Source organism: Rhincodon typus, chromosome 23 (genome assembly GCF_021869965.1).
Source record: "Rhincodon typus isolate 14 chromosome 23, sRhiTyp1.1, whole genome shotgun sequence".
NCBI classification, from domain to species: Eukaryota; Metazoa; Chordata; class Chondrichthyes; order Orectolobiformes; family Rhincodontidae; genus Rhincodon; species Rhincodon typus.
In genome coordinates, this window is record NC_063354.1 from 45,378,441 (window position 1) to 45,399,145 (window position 20,705).

General features: G+C 41.4%; 1 protein-coding gene across 2 annotated transcripts in view; it reads right to left on the bottom strand.

The window, feature by feature from the left end:
• The window catches only part of si:ch211-250n8.1, a 72,770-nt gene that overhangs the window by 19,756 nt on the left and 32,309 nt on the right, over positions 1 to 20,705 (bottom strand). For both annotated transcript variants that reach the window (XM_048611046.1, XM_048611047.1), the window contains 8 exons: positions 18,035 to 18,110; positions 16,757 to 16,913; positions 14,599 to 14,644; positions 13,951 to 14,009; positions 7,705 to 7,740; positions 5,383 to 5,435; positions 2,632 to 2,764; positions 1,034 to 1,230 (listed from right to left, as the gene is read on the bottom strand). In XM_048611046.1, coding sequence (XP_048467003.1) covers positions 1,034 to 1,230; positions 2,632 to 2,764; positions 5,383 to 5,435; positions 7,705 to 7,740; positions 13,951 to 14,009; positions 14,599 to 14,644; positions 16,757 to 16,913; positions 18,035 to 18,110 — 757 coding nt within the window. The remainder of the gene's footprint in view (positions 1 to 1,033; positions 1,231 to 2,631; positions 2,765 to 5,382; positions 5,436 to 7,704; positions 7,741 to 13,950; positions 14,010 to 14,598; positions 14,645 to 16,756; positions 16,914 to 18,034; positions 18,111 to 20,705) is intronic.

A 20,705-nucleotide genomic window follows, 5' to 3' on the forward strand; every position in this document is an offset into this window, starting at 1 on the left:
ATTTACAATATACATTCAATGACAAACATGTAGCCTAAGGGGTCTATTAGGTACCAGCTCGCTGGTGTACCATGACCCACAAGGTCTTAGACAGTGACCTTTGTCCAATGCACTTTTGTGGTGTTTGCCCCAAATTTCGGCGCATCCCTCAGCCAATTGCTTTGAACGTTGGAGTGTGCCAGTCTACAACAGTCTGTCATAGACAACATCTTTCACCAAAGAGTGTCTTTTCACTGAGGTGATGGTCCTCCAGGCACAGTTGATGTTTGCCTTGCTGTGCGTCCCTGGGAACAGCCTGTAGAGCGCACAGTCACAGAATTGCTCAGAATGATCCCCTCCCATTGCCTCTACCTCAGACCTTCTCTATAAAAGGCACATTCCAGAAGGAGGTATGCGATGGTCTCTTCATCACCGCAGCTGAATTGAGGGCAGCATGTGGTGACACAGACAGTCCAGGTGAGCATAAATGATTTGACGGGGAGTGCCCTTCTCGCCATCAGCCCAGCTACTCCTTGGAGCTTGTTTTAAAGTGCTGGTCATGAGGGATTCTGCCAAATGATTTTGATATTTTGCTCAGTGAACCACCTGACAGGATCCACCATCTTCTCTTCCCACAGAGCCTCGAGAAAATTGCATGCAGACCACTGCCTGAAGGACTTGTGGTCAAAAATGTTTTTCTGTACAGGCCTTTCCCCAAAGGATAGATAATATGGTACAGTCCAACTACTTGAAGTATTCCATGGCAATATAACCAAACCCATCCTTTATAATACCAGTACTGGTACTGAGGGTTCACACACAGAACTTGATGCAGCTGCACACAAATGTGGCCATCAGGATGAGGGTGATAAGAGGATATCAATTATACCTTAATAATACATATTAATTCAGTTGATCAAACCAGATTAGAGGGTAATTAATCAGGCTGGGTGCACACCCAGATACAACACAGCTTGCAACCAGGGATGCACATCATGGCCGGTAAGAAGGGCATAGGCTGGGGTGTGAGTCTGTAACTTGCCAAGTTTCTCACCTGTCTTCCCCCAAACCATCTTCTTTCATCTCTTCATTTGATTTGTTATCGCATCGGAGATGGAAGTTAGGGATCTCTTTTTGCATCAGTTGCAGATGAGGCAGCATGGGTCCATACACTGTACCATCGTGCCACTTCCAGCGAATCATCTGAAAACTTAAAGGTTTTCCTCGAAGTTTCTGCAAAACTGTTTGTGCCTGGAGCCAAACACAAAAAGGAGGTGCAAAAGATGTGGCGAGAAAATGAGGATAATTTTCACTCACGTTTCATGTTTTCATTGAACAATCTACTAAACTGAAGAATGGTCACAGATTTGAAACGTTAACTCTTTTCTTTCCACAGATGCTGCCAGACCTGTTGAGTTTCTCCAATAATTTCTATTTTGGGTCTTTTTTGAGTAAGAAGCAAGCTGTAACTAGTGAAGTGCCATACAGATCACTGTTGAAACCTTAACTATTTACAAACTATATCAATGACATGAATGGACAGGCTATATGTACAATAGGTCAACTTACTGATGACGACAGGTCAGAAAGTAAATTGTCAAGAGGAGCTAGAAACTTTGCAAAGAGATATCGATAGATTGAGTGTGATATGGGAAAATGTGAACTTGTTCACTTTGGCAGCAGGAGTAGAAAAGCAGCATTTAATTTAAAAGGAGAGAGATTACATAAATGAGGTGCAAAGGATCAGAGTGTGTTGGTACATGAATCAGCAAAAAGGTACATGCAGGTACAGCACATTATGAGGAAGACAAATAGTTTGTTGGCATAATTACAAAGGGAATGGAATATCAAAATAGAGAAGTTTTACTGAAACTCTGGTGAGGCCACATCTGGAGTATTATATACATTTTTGGTCTCCTGTTTTGAGAAAAGGATATAGATGCACTCAAAGCTGTTCAGAAAAGATTCACATGACTTTATTCCAAGGGTGAGAGGATTATCTTATGAAGAAATGTTAAACAGGTTGGTCCCATAGGGCGGCGCAGTGGCTCAGTGGTTAGTACTGCTGCCTCACAGCGCCAGGTACCTGGGTTTGATTCCAGCCTCAGGCAACCGTCTGTGTGGAGTTTGCACATTCTCCCAGAGTCTACATAGGTTTTCTCTGGGTAGTCAGGTTTCCTCAGGTTAAGTGCACTGGCCATGCTAAATTGCCCATAGTGTCCAGCAATATTGCTGGTTGGATGGATTAGCCATGGATCTGGGAAGCAGTTTCCTCTTGCAGGGAAGACTGGAATTAGGGGCATAGTTTAAGAACAAAAGGTCTCCCTTTTAAAATGGAGATGAGGAGCAATTTCTTCTGTCAGAAGGTTGTTAGTGTGTGGATTGCTCTTCTCTCGAAAGTAGTGGAGGCTGAGGTCTTATATTTATTCAACGGAGGGTTAAATAAAAATACATAAGAAAGTCAAAGATCATGAGGACAGTGGGATTGAGGTCACAATCAGACCAACGATGACCCTACTGGATGGCACAGCAGGTTGGAAAGGCCGAATGGCCTACTCCTGTTAAGTTCAATGGCCCTATCATACATAAGTAAAGGCTGTGTTGAGTACAAGATCTAACTATTTGTTGCCAGTGAGTACATTGGTGCTTTACCTCTCCTCTTTGAGCATTTCGCAATGAAATCCCATTGATTCCATCAATAATGTCCCCAACATGGACACATTCATCTGCTTCAGCTTGACTTCCTGCAATCACCTCCGATACAAAAATACGCCTATCAGTGTATCTGAAAGAAAAGGCCAACTGTCAGAAAGTCTAATTTTACAGCCTAATGTCCCATTACAGATTCCTTTCAAAATATCCAGATCACTATAGAGTTTATTGCTTTGACGAACAGACATTTCCTCCAACTATATATTAGGAATACTAAATGCAGAGCCGTACTACCATTCTGACAGTTCGTTTGTAGTGCAGAAGTATCAGGCGAAGGCAAACATTGATTCATTTTCACAGCAGTCAGCTGCTAGATTCTAAAATTTAAAAATCCTGACAGCCATGTTGACAACTGCTATTAAACCATTAGTACATAAGGTAAATGTGGTGTTAGGGTACTGGGGAGGTGGGGGTGTGGGGGGTGGGGGTACGTTGCCAGATGGATAGAGGGGATAGACTGCCAGATAAGTAGGGTGCCAAATGGGTAGGATGTCAGCTGGGAAGGATGCCAGGTGAATACTGATGTGATTGACTACTTGCACCGATGGACCAAAGGGTCTTTTTCACAACTGTAGAAAACTCTTATGAATTGGGAGTAGGGTGCCAGGTTAGTAGGGGTCAGCTAGGGAGGCAGTAGTGCAGGAGGGTAAGATGCCAGAGCAGTAGGAGGTATAGTACCAGGTAAGTAGGGGTGGCAGATAGATTGAACGATAAGTGGGAAAGGGATAAGGTGCCAGGGTGTGAGGTAAATGATGCAGTGTTAAGAGTAGGCTGGGGATGGGTCGGAGAATTCGGGTCTGGGGAGACAGGATGTCAGAGGTTCTGGTATGGCGGGGAGTTGGGTCGGGTCTAGCAGCAGGGATTGGGTGGGGTCGGGTTGCATCCACCGGGTCAGGAGGTGTGGAAAGGGGCTGGTTGAGTGGGGTTTGATGGTGTCAGGTTGGGCCTGGCAGAGGTCCAGTCTAGTATGGTGGGATGTGGGAGCAGGTGATTGGTCCCAGGGTGGGGGAAGGTATATCAAATCAAAGTCTGAGGGGCGCAAGGGGATTGGGGGATCTGCAGTTAAGGGTGTGTGAGGTAAATATGGGGTCTGATAAATAGCTACTCCTTAATTATGTGGATTTCTTAATCTGAGAGATTTCTTGTATCTTCCTATTGAAAATAGATGCAAAGTAATCACTTAGTTTTTGTCATTTCTCTATTTCTCACTATTTATTCCCCACATTCTGCTTAATGGACCCACATACATCCAAACCAAATGTTTCCTTTTTAAGTATCTGTAGAAGCTTTTACAAAATAATTTTCTGTTTTGTTTTCTCTAGATTGCATTTGTATTCTGTTCTTCCTCGCCATTTTCAATTTCTTGGTCCTTCTTTGCTGTATTCTAAAATCTTCCCATCCTCAGATTCTTATTTCTGACTACTTTTTAAGCCTTTTCTTTTAATCTTATACAATGCTTAACTTCCTCTATCATACATGGTTGACTGACCTTTTGCGAGTTTTGCACCTTGAAAGAATGTATATTTGATACGAGCCATGTAACAGTTCATCACAGAATCTCTACAGTTATGGAAGCAGGCCGTTCGGCCCATTAAGTCCACACTGACCCTCCAAAGAACATCCCATCCAGACTCATCCCCTACCCTGTCTCTGTAACCTTGCATTTCCCATGGCGAATCCACCGAGCCTGCACATCCCTGGACTCTATGGGCAATTTAGCATGGCCAATCCACTGAACCTGCACATCTTTGGATTGTGGGAGGAAACCAGACCACCCACACAGACAGTTGCTCAAGGGTGGAATCAAACCTGGGTCCCTGGTGCTGTGAGGCATCAGTTCTAACCACTGAGCCACCGTGTTCTTTAAAGGCTGTCCGTTGCCTATGTACAGCCATAACTTTTAATGTATTTTGCTAAACCACCTCAGCCAACTTCCACGTCATGTTTTCATAATTTCCTTTATTCAAATTTAACACATTTACTTCAGATTGAATTGCCTTACTTTCAAACATAACGTAAAACTTTTATCATATTGCGGTTACTCATCTCTAAAAGTTCTTTTACAATGAAGATTATTAAATAGCCTTTTTTATTTCATATTATTAGATCTAAAACTGCCTGTCCTCCAATTGGTTCTTCACCACACTGCCCGAGAAAACCATTCCCGAGACATTCCAGAAACCCATCCTCCATAGCTTTAGTGCTCAGTTGGTTTACCAGTCTGTACGTAGGTAATGTCACCCATGATTACTGTGTTGCCCATATTCTCTTATCTCTTGATTCTCTGATCTCCATGTCCCACGGTACCACTAGTATTTGGGCTATGAATAATTCCAGCCAATGTCTGCTGCCCCTTGCTCTTTCCTGTTTCCAACCAAAAAGATTTGACACAGTGTTCTTCTGATCTGAGAACCACCTTTACTAATGTAATCCTATCTCGTCTTACTTGTTTTACTTCTTGTCTGTCTTCTCAAATATTGAATATCCTTGCAATTTGAGTTCCCAGTCGTGGTCATCATGCAGCCATGTTTCTGCAAGGTAATTACATCATAACCATTTGCACCTTTCGACAATTGATCTTGTTGAGAATGCTGCATGTGTTCACACTTCAGATAGCTCCTTAGAAAATATCCAAGCCAAGTACTGTACATCGGCAGCAGTTGTTTCTAACATGAGGCAGCTGGATCTTACCTGAGCACCATTCCCAGCTCCCGGCAGGGGACTGTGTCATATGTCTCACAGACCTGGTTTAAAAGAAGCAATTATTAGCTGTCTCACCATGGGAATAGGATCCTCACTATGCCCAGCTATAGGTCAGGACGAGCTACCACAGTGTGAAGAAGAAACTGATCAGAAAGATCAGAACCATTTTAATGAACTAATAAGAAAGACATGGAGTTATCCCAGGGCTGTCAGAGAAGAATTTCCCTTTCAGGGCACAACTAATATAAAAAGTATATAGTCCAATCAAACCATACAAAACTGAACAAAGTTATAGAAAAGACAACAAAATAAACATTTGAAGTAATAAAAAATGAAGGAGTACGTCCAACAAACTTCCTCTCAGCTCATCTGTTTTTGAATTCCTTTATCAAATTGCCTTATATACTGTCTAGTCAGTAACACTAAAGCAAAGTATAATTAAACATACACAAAACTGAGAATTGAAGGAGAAATGCACAGCAGATACAGAAGAATGAAAACTTTTTAGATGTTAGATTTTAAATTAAAATTTTATTCCAATTACCCACCTGAGCTGTAGGAGGTGGAATTAATTTTCCCATGGCAAAGCTGTTTTTAACTTATTTTTTACACCTCCCTAACATAGTCAGACTCTGCCTCAGTCTCAGTTCATCTGCTGCTGAAAGCCTGTGCAAAGTTCTGAAGAAGTTATACCAACTTCAAAGTGTTAACTCAGTTTCTCTCTCCACAGATGCTGCTAGAGCTGCTCAGTTTCTCCAACATTCTCTGTTTTTTTTGCTAAAAACCTTATTCTTGATTGTCTTACCTTTAGACTTGATAAATCTGAAGCATGCTTCCTACATTTCCCAGGAATAACATGAGGTCATCCAAAATTCTACTGCCAATTTCTTAACTCACATCAAATTTCATTCACCTATCATCCTGATTTTGGCAATCTACATCAACTCCTGTTTGAAAGATGCCTCGATTTTAAAATTATCTTTCCTTTTATTCCAATGGCTTTGTCACCCACCATATCAGTCAACATCTCCAGCTCTACAACCCTCACAGATATTTGCACTCCTCCAATTCTAGACGCTTGCTCATCTACTGGTGTGCCACTACCAGTTGCTGTATTTTTATCTTTTGAATCAAGATCTCCAGCATCTGCAGTTCTTTATTTTGATATAGGCCCTAAACTTGTCTCATCTTTTTTAAAGATATTTCTTAAAGACAACATTATTGACCAATCATCTGCCCTCATGGATTCAATGTCAAATCTGTAATGCAACATAGGTGTTACAGACCTTTATAAGTCAAAGTTCTTATTCAGTGCATATGCACGGAGCCTACAAAAATGATCAGCCCAGAGAATCATGGATTAAACTCAACCTCCTAGCAATTGAGTTAATGTACAACTGAACAATTGAGCTTGTTCTGTCTGTAAAGTAATAGTCACTACACATCTGTAACATTAAAGTATCAGGTTCAAGTCCCGCTCTGTACAATTAGTTGATCTTTGTAGTGATGTCACAACTGGCCTTGGATTCCAGGTCAATCAGCCAGGGATATCAATTCTATCAGTTGCTGCTAGAAACTGCATGTGTTTGAATATTGCTTTTAGACAGATCAGGCTTGGATTGGTTAACCTCCATGGTTAAGCAGACTGCTGCTTTCACTGTCTCAGTCTCCAGATGTACAGTAGCAACTTGGGCTGCACTAGTGATTGTGTTCTTGAAAACCCAGCAGGAGGCAGCAACTTCAGGAAAGAAGGGATGATTCAGAACTGCAAAACTACTACATCGGTGCAATAAACAGTTCTGGTAACCATTGTTTTAAAAAAAAAGATTTACAATGATGATACCAGAGCTCAGATTTTATCACGAGCAGGAGAGTAAGAAGACTGAAGTCTTTGCCCCAGAAGAGTGACTTGATAGAAATTTTTAAATTTATGAAGAGGTTTGATAGGGTAAATATAAAATACATGTTTCCACTGCAGTTAAACCAGAGGACATAAATACAAGATAGTCACTAGTGGCGAATTTAGGAGAAAAAACATTTGTAGAGTATAAGTTTAAGGTGAAAAGCACAGCTTAATTTACAGTCAAGCTAGATAAACACATGAGAAAAAGAAATAAAATGGGTTTGTTAATTAAGTTAGGAAGAAGCATGTACACAGCATAAATGCTATTTTAAGCCTGTTAGGCTGAATGGCCTGTTTCTGTTCTGCACATTCTATGTATATTCTATGTAAATAATCTCCTTCTGCCATGAAAGTATCAAATTACTGCCACACCCTCCAATTACATTTCAAAGACAAAAAATACTTACCGGAAGCAGCCAGCTCTCATCCAAGAAACTACTGTTCTGCAAAAGAACCCAAACAGAAATATAATAGCGTGATGAATACATCTATATACACTGAAGCAAACATGCGCTAGGCCCTTAAATTAAAACAAGTTTGTCAGGCTTAGTTGGCAACAAGTAACACCAAGCCTGAGAGCTCACTCAGAAAAGAACACCATTGTGGAGTTGGAGACAGCAGTGGGCAATTTGGAGACTGACATATAGTAATGAGGTAGAACAAATTGACTTACATCTAGAAAAGCTCAGCAGGTCTGGCAGCATCTGTGAAGAAAAAATTAGAGTTAATGTTTCGGGTTCAGTGACCCTTCCTCAGAACTGGATGCTGCCAGACCTGCTGAGCTTCTCCAGCAACTTCTGTTCTTGTTCCTGATTCACAGCAGTTCTTTCAGTTTTGACTTAAATCTATCCTGAGTCATATCAGACCCAGGATTGTTTAATGCTGATTATGAAGGAGCACATTTTCACCATCAACGCAGGAAGCTTCTGTTGGAAAATATCCTGAACTGAACTCTGCATGCAAGATTTTTGCTCTAAGTGGCTTCAGCCTATTTGCACAAAAAGACTGCTAGGCTTTCATGCCTTCAGTCCCCAGCATGCTCCCCATACAATTTCTTTGCTGGCGCATAAATGCATATCCTCCATATTCCACAGGGAACCTCCACAGTCACTCACCCAGTATCCATTATGGGAACATCTCAGCAAACACACAAAGATTTTTTAAAAATCAACTTCTAAAAATCTAAGAGAGTTCTCCCTCAGATACACCTAACACTGAAAAATCTCCTTCATGAAATCCATTCAAAACTTTTAAACACCCTCAAGTGTATGAATTAGGACCTATCTGATCCCTCAAGCCTGCTCCGCCATTCAATAAGATCATGGCTGATCTGTTTCTGTTCCTAATTCCACATTTCTATCTACCCCCAATAAACTTTGATTTCCTTGCCTTAAAAGTATCTATCTACTTCCATCTTCAAAATATTCAAAGAGGCGATGACCTTGTGGTATTATTGCTGGTCTATTAATTAGCTAAAGATCCGAGTTCGAATCCTGCCAAGGCAGATGCTGGAATTTGAATTCAATAAAACAAATCTGGATTAAGAATCTATTGATGATCATGAAACCATTATCAATTGTTAGGAAAAACCCATCTGGTTCACTAATGTACTTCAGGGAAGAAAATCTGCCATCCTCACCTGGTCTGGCCTACATTTGACTTCAGACCAACAGCAATCTGGTTAACTCTCAACTGCCCTTTGAAATGGCCTAGCGAGCCACTCAGTTGTATTAATCGCTATGAAGTCTCAACAAAGAAATGAAACCAAACAGACCATCTGGCATCAATCTAGGCACTGGAAAAGACAACGGTAGAAATAACCCTATCGACCTTGCAAAGTCCTCCTTACTAACATCTGGGGTCTAATGCCAAAATTGGGATAGCTGTCCCAAAATTGGGCAACAGACTAACAGTCACACTCATGGAATCATAGCTGACAATGTCCCAACACCACTATCAACATCCCTGCATATGTACTGCCCCACCAGCAGAACAGACCCAGCAGAGGTGGCAGGACAGATCCAGCAGAGGCGACAACACAGTGATATACAGTCAGGATAGAGTTGCCCTGGGAGACCTCAGCTTTGACTGGACCTCAAGAGGTCTCATAGCTTCAGGTTAAACATGGGCAAGAAAACTTCCTGCTGATTACCATGTACTGTCCTCCTTCGGCTGATGAATAGGTGCTCTTCAATGTTGAACAATACTTGGAGAAAGCACTGAGGGTGGCAAGAGTGCAAAATATACTCTGGATGGGGAATTTCAACGTCCTCAGCAGCAGCATTACTGATCAAGCTGGTTGGGTCCTAAAGGTGGTAAGGGAACCAACAAGAGGGAGAAACATACTTTGCTTCAACCTTACCAAACTGCCTGCTGCAGATGCATCTGTCCATGATAGTATCGGTAAGATTGACCACCTCATATTCTGCCTGGAGACAAAGTCCCACCTTCACATTGCGAATACCGTCCATCATGTTGTTTGACACTATCAATGTGCTAAATGGGACAGACTTCAAACAAATCTAACAAGTCAAGACTCATCTATGAGGCACTCTGGGCCATCAACAACAGCAGAATTATACTCCAGCACAATCTGTAACCTCATCCCCCACTCAATCATTACCATCAAGCCAGGGGATCAACCCTGGTTCAACGGAGAGCGCAGGAGGACATGCCAGGAGCAGTACCAGGTATACCTAAAAATGAGGTGTCAACCTGGTGAAGCCACTAAGCAGGACTGCTTACATGCCAAACAGAATAAGCAGTAAGTGATAGACAGAGGTAAGCGATCCCACAACGAAGAGATCAGATCTAAGCTCCGCAGTCCTGCCACGTCTAGTCGTGAATGGTTGTACACAATTAAACAACTCACCAGAGGAGAAGGCTCCACAAATATCCCCATCTTCCATGATGGAACAGCCCAGCGTATCAATGCAAGAGATAAGGCTGAAGCATTCGCAGCAATCTTCAGTCATTAGTGCTGAGTGGATGATCCATCTCAGCCTTCTCCAATGGCCACCAGCATCACAGATGTAGTCACAAGTTTTCAGCCGATTCAATTTACTCCATGAGATGTGAAGAAATGGTTGGAGACACTGGATACTGCAAGGGCTATGGGCTATGATAACATTCTGGCAATAGTCCTGAAGACTTGTGCTCCAGAACTTGCCGTTGCCCTAGCCAAGCCTTTCCAGTCCAGCTACCACACTGGCATCTATCCGACAATATGGAAAATTGGTCAGATATGTCCTGTGTTCAAAATGCAGGACAAATCTAACCCAGTCAATTAACACCCCATCAGTCTACTCTTGATTATTAGTAAAGTGATGGAATGTGTCATCAACAGTGCTATCAAGCAGCAACTGCTCAGCAATAACCTGCTCAGTGATGCCCAGGTTGGGTTCCACCAGGGCCACTCAGCTACTGACGTCATTACAACCTTGGTTCAAACATAGACATAAGAGATGAATTCCAGAGGTGAGGTGACATCAAGGCTGCAGTTGACCAAGTATGGCATCAAGGAGCCCTAACAAAACTGGAATAAATGGGTATAAGAGGCCAAACTCTGTGCTGGTTGGAAGATGGCTGTGGTTGTTGGAAATCAGTCATCTCTGCTCCAGTACATTTCCGCAGGAGTTCCTCAGGGTAGTGTCCTAGGCCCAACCATCTTCAGCTGCTTCATCAATGACCTCCCCTCCATCAGAAATGGGGATGTTTGCCAATGATTGCACAATGTTCAGCATCATTCGTGACTCCTCAGATACTAAAAGAGTCCATGATCAAATGCAACAAGATCTGGACAATATCCAGGTCTGGGATGACAAATGGCAAGTAACATTTGTGCCACAGAAATGCCAGGCAATGACCATCTCCAATAAGAGACAATCCAACCACTGCCCTCTGATGTTTTCCCTTTTATATTCAATTCCTTTCAGAATAAAGGATAGCAATCCAGTAGCCTTCTTAATTACTCGCTGCACCTAGAGTCATTTGCACACTAACATTTTGTGATTCATGCAAGTGAACACGCAGATTTCTCTGCATATCAGATTTATGCAGTAGTTCTCTGTTTTGGCTAAACACGATTTTTCTTTGACAAAACCATGCTGACGCTTCCTGATTAACTTAAATTTTTTGAAGTTCTCAGCTGTGACCAATTCCAATTGTGACCAATTGATCAATTCCACAACCTTCCCCATGACAGACGTCAAGCTAACTGGCCTATAGTTTCTTGTTTTCTACCTCTCTCCCTTCTTGAATAGATGGATTATATTTCTAATCTGATGGTACCTTCCAGAATTTAATGCATTTTGGGAAATTAATACCAACTCATCTACTACATCATGGGCAACCTCTTTTAAGACCCAAGGACAAATGTGAGGTGATGTTCTTGGGAAGGACAAACAAGTCAAGGGAATAAATGATGAACCGTAGGACCCTGGGCAGCACCAAGGATCAAAGGGACCTTTGGTATGCATGTACACGGTTCCTTTAAAATGTCAGAACATGACAATAAAGTGGTTAAGAAGGTATATGGTACGCTTGCCTTTATTAGCCAAGGCATATGGTTTAAGAGCAGAGCTGTTTTTGTGGAACTGTATAAAACATTAGTTAGGCCACAGCTAGAGTACTCTGTGCAGTTCTGGAATCCAAATTATAGAAAGGATGTGATAGCACAGAGGAGATTTACCAGGATGTTGCCTGGGCAGGAGAATTTCTGTTATGAAAACAGTTTGAATACACGGAGGTTGTTTTCCTTACAGCAGAGGAGATTGAGAGTGGCCATGATTCATATGTATAAAATTATGAGGGGCTTAGATAAGGAAGGCAGGAAGAAATATTTCCCCTTGATGGGGGGGATCAGTAGCATAGATTTAAGGTAAAGAAGAATGTTTAGAGGAGAAATGAGAGAAAATGTTTTCATCCAGAGGGTGCTGCCAATCTAGAACTCACTGCCTGTAGGGGTGGTAGAGGCAATGCCAAGGCCATGGGCCAAGTGCTGGAAAATGGGATTAGAATTCTTAGGTGGTTGTTTTTGACCTTCAGGAATGCGAAGGGCCAAAGGGCCTTTTTCTGTGCTGTAGATCTCTGAGACTCTAAGTCTACCAGTATCTGGGTCCTGGACCATAAGTTTCCTTCGTACCATTTCCCTGATGATTGTAACTTCATCAAGTTCCTCTTTTCATTCCACATCCTGATTTAGAATCATAGAGTTATAGCTGGGATGTTTTCTGTATCCTCTGGGTAAATTCAGAAGAAGCAAAAAGGTAGTGGTGGTTTGGTAACACTTTTAGTGAAAGATTAAATCAATGCAGTAGTGAGAAAGGATATTGATGATGGAACCAGTTTGGGTGGAGCCAAGAAGCAACAAGGACCAGAAACATTAGAGGGGGTTGACTACATACCATCCCCAATTTACAAACACTTGTACTTACAAAGAAGATCCCACATTAATAACAATTTTAAGGATCCCACATGCGAACAGTTGCTTGTATTTACAAATGACTATTTTATATTGTACTGTGTTGTGTTCAAAATTTTATATAAATTGACTTATGTACATACTCAGAAATGGAACCCACTTATAACTCAGGACTGCCCTGCATAGGCCTCTAGACAGGGCTAGAGAGGTGAGAGGTGGATTAAACAGGAAATTAGAAGTGAATGCAACAAGGGTGCTACAGTAATCATGGGTGAGTTTAGTCTACATATAGACTGGGCAAGCAATAATACTGTGGTGAATCAATTCCTGGAGTGTATATAAGATTTTTAACAAAGAGGTTAATTAATAATTTTGTTGCAAGGGGTCATTTAGGAAAAAGTGATCATAACATAACAGAATTCTTCAATGGAATAGAAAGTGAAGGAGACCAATCTGAAACAATGAAGGTACAATGGTGATAACACAGTGTGGAGCTGGAGGAACACAGCAGGTCAGGCAGCATCAGAGGAGCAGGAATGTTGACGTTTCAGGTCAGGACCCTTCTTAGGAAAGATCAACTTTCCTTCTCCTCTGATGGTGCCTGACCTGCTGTGTTCCTCCAGCTAGACACTGGGTTGTCTCTGACTCCAGCGTCGGCAGTTTTTACTATCTCCAAGGTATGATGGTGAGTGAGTTGGCTGCAATAGACTTACTAATATCATTAAAAGACATGATAATAACTATATTTAAGGAACTAATACAACAGTTACATTTTTTTGGGGGTAAAAGAACATAACAGGAAAAGTGTCCAGTTGTGACAAATAATAAAATAAGGATGGTATTAGATCCAAAGGGAAGTTGCTAGAAAAAGTAGCAAGATTGAGGACTGGTAGCAGTTTAGTATTCAGCAATGGAAGGGCAGGAGATTGACTGAAAGGGGAAAAATAGAATATGGGAGTAAACTTGTAAGAAACATAAAAGCAAACTGCAACATCTTTGGTAAGTACGTGAAAAGAGACTGCAGACAAATATAGGTCCCTTACAGTCTGAAATGGGAAAATTGATAAATGTAGAGAAAGGAAATGACAGAGCAATTAAACAACCACTTTAGTTCTGTCTTCTGTCAAGCAGACCCACCTCCTTGTCCTATCTGTGATGGAGGTCATGGTACTGTGGGTCAGATTTGCCTTTGAGCAGTGAACTCAAGTAGAGGAGGAAAACAGACACTAACCTGCAAGTCAAGAGTGAAGTTCATCTGTGACAAGACCAGCAGCAGTGAAAGGAATGGTTCTGTATGAAAAGAAACAGGAAGAAAGATGAAAATTGAGTTGTACTGGATCAGACCTAGCGCTGATATGCCTTTGACCCAGAACAGGAGACATTTAATATTAGCTAAACTTACACCTTGAGTGACTTCTTGGTAGGAAGTGTACAATGGAAATCCTTACATTCTTGAGTAAGGAATGTATAATTTGTAGGATAAGCTTGTACAATCATTACATACAGGGATGTTCATAAATTACTCCACCAGTGATGGCACAGACTTGACATGCAGCTCATATCATCCATGTTTCTCACAAACCATCAAACAATATTCTGGAGGGCAGCTTTTGAATAATCTTAATTATTTAAATTAACCCCTCCTTAAAGGGGTTCCTTGGACTCTCGTTGTCTTTGAAGGAAAATAAGAATGTTGACTGTTCTTTCAAGACATGCTTTACCATCAACTCATGATCACCTTGACCATAAACTCCTCTCATCACCCATTCCTCAAACCCTTACTTCCTCCCATAAACCTCTCACTCCATCCATTAATCATCCCTCCCCTAACCCCAGAAAATCCTGCTTCGAAAGAATGCCAAACAGCTAGATGACTTACCTGCAAAGCACTCTTTGGCAAGGACAGAGCTCTCAGGGTCATACCACTGGAACAAGAAAAGGGAGGGATTAGCTACAGAACAGCTTTGAGTGGATTTTTCCCCTTGTGGGCAATCTAGAATGGAGTCACAGTTTTAGGTAAAGGGGTGACAGAGTTAAAACAGAGATGAGGAGGGGAATTACTTGTCTCATAGGGTCATGAATCTGTGGAATTCATTACCTTGACTGCAGTGGATACCAACACTGCATAAACTTAAGAAGGAGACAGATTTTTAATTAGTAATGAGTTAAAGGGCTTTGGGAATCAGACAGGAAAGTGGAGTTAAGGTTGAGATGAGATCAATTGCGAACATATTAAGTGGTGAAGCATGTTTAAGGGGTTGAAGTGCCTACTTATGCTCGTAGTTCTTGTGTTCTTATGAACAATCACCCTCAGATAAATTCAACATAGGCCAAGGGAAGTTCTAAAAGATTAGCACAGGCTCTTTTATTTATAAACTCAAAATCTCTATGGGACTTCCCCATGAACATGTAATGTAGCCATCAAAAATTTGATTTTGTGATAGTTTTATTTCTCTCAGCACTATGGGAATTGTTGTCATGTTACTGGACTAGTCATTCAGAGGCCTAGAATAATGCACTGCAGGCACAAGTTCAAGTCTCACCAGGGCAGCTGGGGAAATTTAAATTTAATTAGTTCAATGAATCTGGAATAAAATGCTAGTTTCAGTGATGGTGCCCATGACATTACCTGGTCTAGCCAAGTGACTCCAGACCTAAGGCAACTGCCCTCTGAAATGGCCCAGCAAGCTGCTCAGTTATATCAAACTATTCAGGAAAATCAAAGAACAATAAAACAGGATGGTGTCTCATTGACTATTCGGGGAATAGTCAGACATAGTTATATTTAATAAATCTTGCCTTATAATATCCCAAATACCCTTATCATGTGATGTGAATCAAACTGGTAGTTGTGATGCTGGGGACCTCAGGATAAGGCTAAGGTGGATCATTCCATTCTCACTACCAGCTGAATCTGGCCGGTGAAGATCCCCCATCATTAAGGATGAGGATGGACATGGAGCCTCTTCCCCTTCTTAGTTCTTCAATTGTCCACCACCATTCATGACTAGATGAGGTAGGTTAGCAGAGTTTTGATCCGATCTGTTGCTTAAGAAATTATTTATCTTTGTATACATATGCTGCTTCCACTGTTCAGCTTGTTAGTAGCTCTGTGTCCAAATTTTACCGAAGTATTTTTGTTCTGCCTAGAGTTGCTCCTGTCCTGCTGTCTTAGACTTTCGTTGAACCAGGGTTGCTGCCTTGACTTGATGGTAATGTTAGAGTAGGAGATATGCTGTACTGTGAGATTACAGATTATAGCTTGAATACAATTCTGTTGCTGTTGGTTACCATGTTAGACTGTGGTTTGACTCATTTGTTGGACTGCTTTCTCCATTTTGGCACAAGCTCCCATGTGTTAGCAAGGAGGTAACTGGACACGTTGCGACTTTATCATTTCTGGTGACTAGGTCAAGATAGTCCATCCTGCGTAGGTATGGAGTCATGTGTGTGCCAGACAGGTTGGAAGTGGTAGAATTTTTTCCCTGGTGGATATTAGTGAATCCAATAAGTCGTTACAACAGTTCGATAATTTCATGATCAAGATGATTGACATGAGGTTTCAATAAAAAATTTTTAATTCATTAATTAAATTTAAATATCCCCAGGCTGCAATGGTGAGGTTTGTACTCATGCCTTCAGAGGATCAGTGCTGTCCTCTAAGTCAAACATGACCACTAACATGACCACTGTGATAAAGTTCTCCTATCTGAAAGATGGCACCTCTGACAGGAAAGTACTCCCTCAGTACTGCACAGGAGCATTGGCTTTGATTTTTGTGCTTAAATCCCGGAGTTAAACTTGAACCCACAATCCTCTGATTCAGAAGTGAGAGCTACCCACTGAGTGGCATCTAACACTGGAGGATTGGACGCGGAGGGTCATTTGTAAAGGCAGAATAAAGAGATATATGTGGAACTGGTGGAGCAATACATGAAGAAAGCACTAAAAATTTGGTATGGTAGAAGGGTATTTTACAGATTTTGTGAAGAAATGTGTAAGAAGGCATGTAGGAAAGAGTGAACAGGTGCAGTCACCTCTATGAATCTTGGCGTGTGGCGAAGATGCTGTACGGTAATTGCCAGGATCTTTTGGTTGAGGGCCTGTCGGATATAATGCCGTCCCCGGCCTTGTGCTGTCAGCAGCTTTTTGCAGGCAATAGTTTTCTCCAAGGCCAATGACACCTGAATCAACCTGAGGGAATAGAAAAGGTACACACAAATTTATACATTAAAACTGTCGCAACTACAGGCAAAGGCAGGTACGTGGCTAAATGCAAATGTCCAAAAAATTGTTTATGTCATGTTGCTCCACTGTAATGCTTTGCAGAAATAGTATGTTACTGCCTGCTTTAAGTGTGAAACTCACTGAATAGCATAAAATTATTGCACATAACATAGAAAGTTGAGGCTTATTAATTTAGTCTATCTACACAATAAATGATCATTATTGCTGGTGAACTTCTTTGGCACTGAAAATTAATTATTGCATAAATGCTTTATCTTTGGAGATTTTCAAATTTTAAATGCAGTTTATTAAAAAAATGACTTGGTCTTTCTTCTCTCTTTTGACCTAATCTTCCTCCAGTTTTTGCTGTTGCTCTATAATCCTTTAATCCGATTGATTAAAGGAATACATAGGTTACTTGCTTTGTTCACATTAGTCTTACTGTTCTGTTTCCTAGCTCAGACATTTTAAAAATCTGTTTAAGGGAGAATCTAACCTGCAGCAGAAAACGTTCAATGTCCTGCCACAGCCAATTATGGTCAAATAACAAGAAAAGTAATCCATTGGCTGTTATGTGACTGTAACATGCTGAGGTCACAATGAAATGGGAGTTGCTTCCTTGTTTTCTGGAGGTGTAGAATAACCAAAATCACAGACAGACAATCCACCAACCTTCAATCAAAACGTACAACCAACTCAGCATTACCTCTCTTTCTCAGATGTAACTGTCATGTCTAATATCACTTACAAACAGCTCATGTCCCATTCGGCCATCGTCTGCCCTTTTCTAATTTTATTCAAGGCTGTAACCACCAGATTTATGTTATTGGATGGGCTGACAAACCATGAGCCACATCCAACATTCTCACTAAGTTCTTTGATTGTGTATTCCATCCAAACTAATGCACATGTACCAGAAAGGGTGATAGAAATAGATTTAAGAATAGCAGTAGAAAGGAATTGAATAAAGGGGAAACAGCAGGGGAGGGAAACTATTTGGACTCTCTCTGAACCAGCTGAGGCATGATAGGTTAAATGGTCTCCTGCTGCACAGTAAAACTCCATTAAAATAGTAATTCATGTATTACCCGCTACAGGGATCCAGCTGTGGAAGTTGCTCCAACCAGTGCCAGTAGTCTCTCTTTCTCAGGCCTAGGACTGGTTCTGTAATAAGACAACAGCATCATCAGAAACAGGAGTTGCATTTCCTCCATTTTGTTCTCTCACTCTCTCTCCTCTACTTCAGCTTCAGGTCTACCTTACATAATATTTCACTCTTCCTATCCTATTCATCTATTTCTTATCCCCTACATTGGTTACCTGTCCCTTGGTATATTTAGTTCAAAATCTTCCTCATCATCTTCATTTCACTCCACGACCTCACTCCAACCAATCTCTGCAACCTCTTTGAGAGAAATGAGAAACACACAGTCAGACAGTAAGGAAAAAATATACATATATAGTTATAGTTAAAAGAGATACAGTAACAGGGAATATCTGAGTGCAATGTTCCCTCTAATATTTCTTTGTGTGCATAGCCCTTATACATCTTGTTGTGGGAATGCACACAAGTGTTAACTTAAAGGGTTAATTTGCATGCAGCCTGCATGACGAATTTCACGTTGCTGAGAAGACACACAACTTAGAGGGAACATTATTTGAATGTGTGACAGAGAACAGGAAAGAAGAGAAAGATAGCGACGGGTGAGGGAGTGGCTTGGGTAGATAAGGAGAGAAGGAGACAGAGAAAGAGAAAGAAAGACAGAGAGCATGACAGTTAATAGACCTTCTTCAGAGGCATTCCCAGTTGTTGGTCCTTCCCAATGGCCCTCCTCCCACAGCCCTGCCTATTCTCACCTATCAGGCTCCACCCTGCCCTAAATCAGGTCTAATGTAGTCCATTCAAATCCTGACCTAGAACCAGCGTTTAATATGGAAATAATGCATTAGTTGACTGTACATGTTAACTATGTCCTGACTGGGTGTTGTCATTTAAGGTATTGGTAACTGAAGGGATTAACTGACATCACAACATAAGGTTCACTCATCAACAAAAGTTCCTGGAAAGAGCTAACCAGTGCTTCAATTACTCTTCTTACGGTTTAAAAAAAAGTAGATAAAAGTAACTTGTACTTACTCTTAAGTCAAGCCAAGATCATTTATCTCAGCTGTATTGTAATTAGTTATTAAGTACTATGTAATAAACCTACTTACTGTTCATCAAGGTTCACCTATCTTCTGTCTAAGATGTCATGTGGGCATTCTTACCAACACGATATCAGTAGCTTTGACGAACATCAAAAAGAAGGATTAGTGGATACAAATCTACCCAAGATATCCTTGATGGTTCTGGCAGAAACCAACATATACAAGTTTATACACAGACTGAATACGCTGACTGCACACTGACGACATGTTGACTTTAAAATGACACTGTATGCTGCAAACTAACCATGCACACTGACATTGAACACCACAATGCTTCTCATGCTCACTAGACACACTGACTGCAGGCAGGTAAGAGTGACAGCAGATTTATTGGCTGACAACTAGGAATTTGGAGGAAACAACCTACAGTAGGAACATGCCCTCTGATCCTGTCATTCTCCTATTGCGCACCTCTCCCACAGTAAAACACATTTCCACAACCATTTCATTCATTGCTCCCTGATGCATAGGATTCCAATTCTTCTGGATTATTGTAGACTCTTAAATTCTACTGAGTCCGGGGGCCCCACATCCTCTCCACCTACTGCCAACACACTGTCATCTCCCCAGTCCCAAGCTTACATTTTAACAGGCTAGGATTTTCCCGTTCCCTACATGTTGCTGTGACTTTCTACCTAGTACAGAGGCACTTGATATTTAGCCCTTATGCTGATTAAACCTACAACCTAACTCTGCAGTACTGTTATGCCTGGGAATTCTCTCGAAATACTCTCAAACCCAAGAATTGTCTCATAAACAAATATCACACTTCACCCCTGTATCTGTACTGCTAAACTAGAGAAATGCTCCAGAAACTCAAAAACATTCATAAATGCTGTCATACCTGACAATCGTCCATATTCATTACTCCTAAACACCGGAGACCTATTTCTCACCTATGACATGTTACCTCCGAGCTTGCTGTGCACCCCAGGCTTCAGAAACTTGAGAGGTTAAACAGCATATAGAGGTAAAAATATTTGCACAAATAATGAAAGCCACTCATTCACAACTTTTGTGGTCAAATGGACAGAGGTGCAGAAACTGGAGCCCAAGATAGCAATAAAAAAAATCCACAGTAGCATGTAACAAAATGGGATTTCAACATTTGTTTACCCACAGAGGAATGATAAGTACACTTCATTAATGTTGCTGTGTTTGGAAGCAATATGGGATGGTCCAAGAATATGATGACATACATCATAAATATGCATATTTTCATTAAATTAGAGTAAACCCCACACAGACGGTATACCGCTAACAGCTTTCCCTTGAACTGATGGGTGCCTTCACACACTTGGATTTTCCCCTTGGTCCTAGAGCTGACTACTGCTGGGACAACAAGGTGCAGGGCTGGATGAACACAGCAGGCCAAGCAGCATCATAGGAGCAGAAAGGCTGACGTTTCGGGCCTAGACCCTTCATCAGAAAAGGGGGAGGGGAAGGGTATTCTGAAATAAATAGGGAGAGAGTGGGAGGCGGATAGAAGATGGATAGAGGAGAGGATAGGTGGAGAGGAAACAAACAGGTCGAAGAGGCGGGGATGGAGCC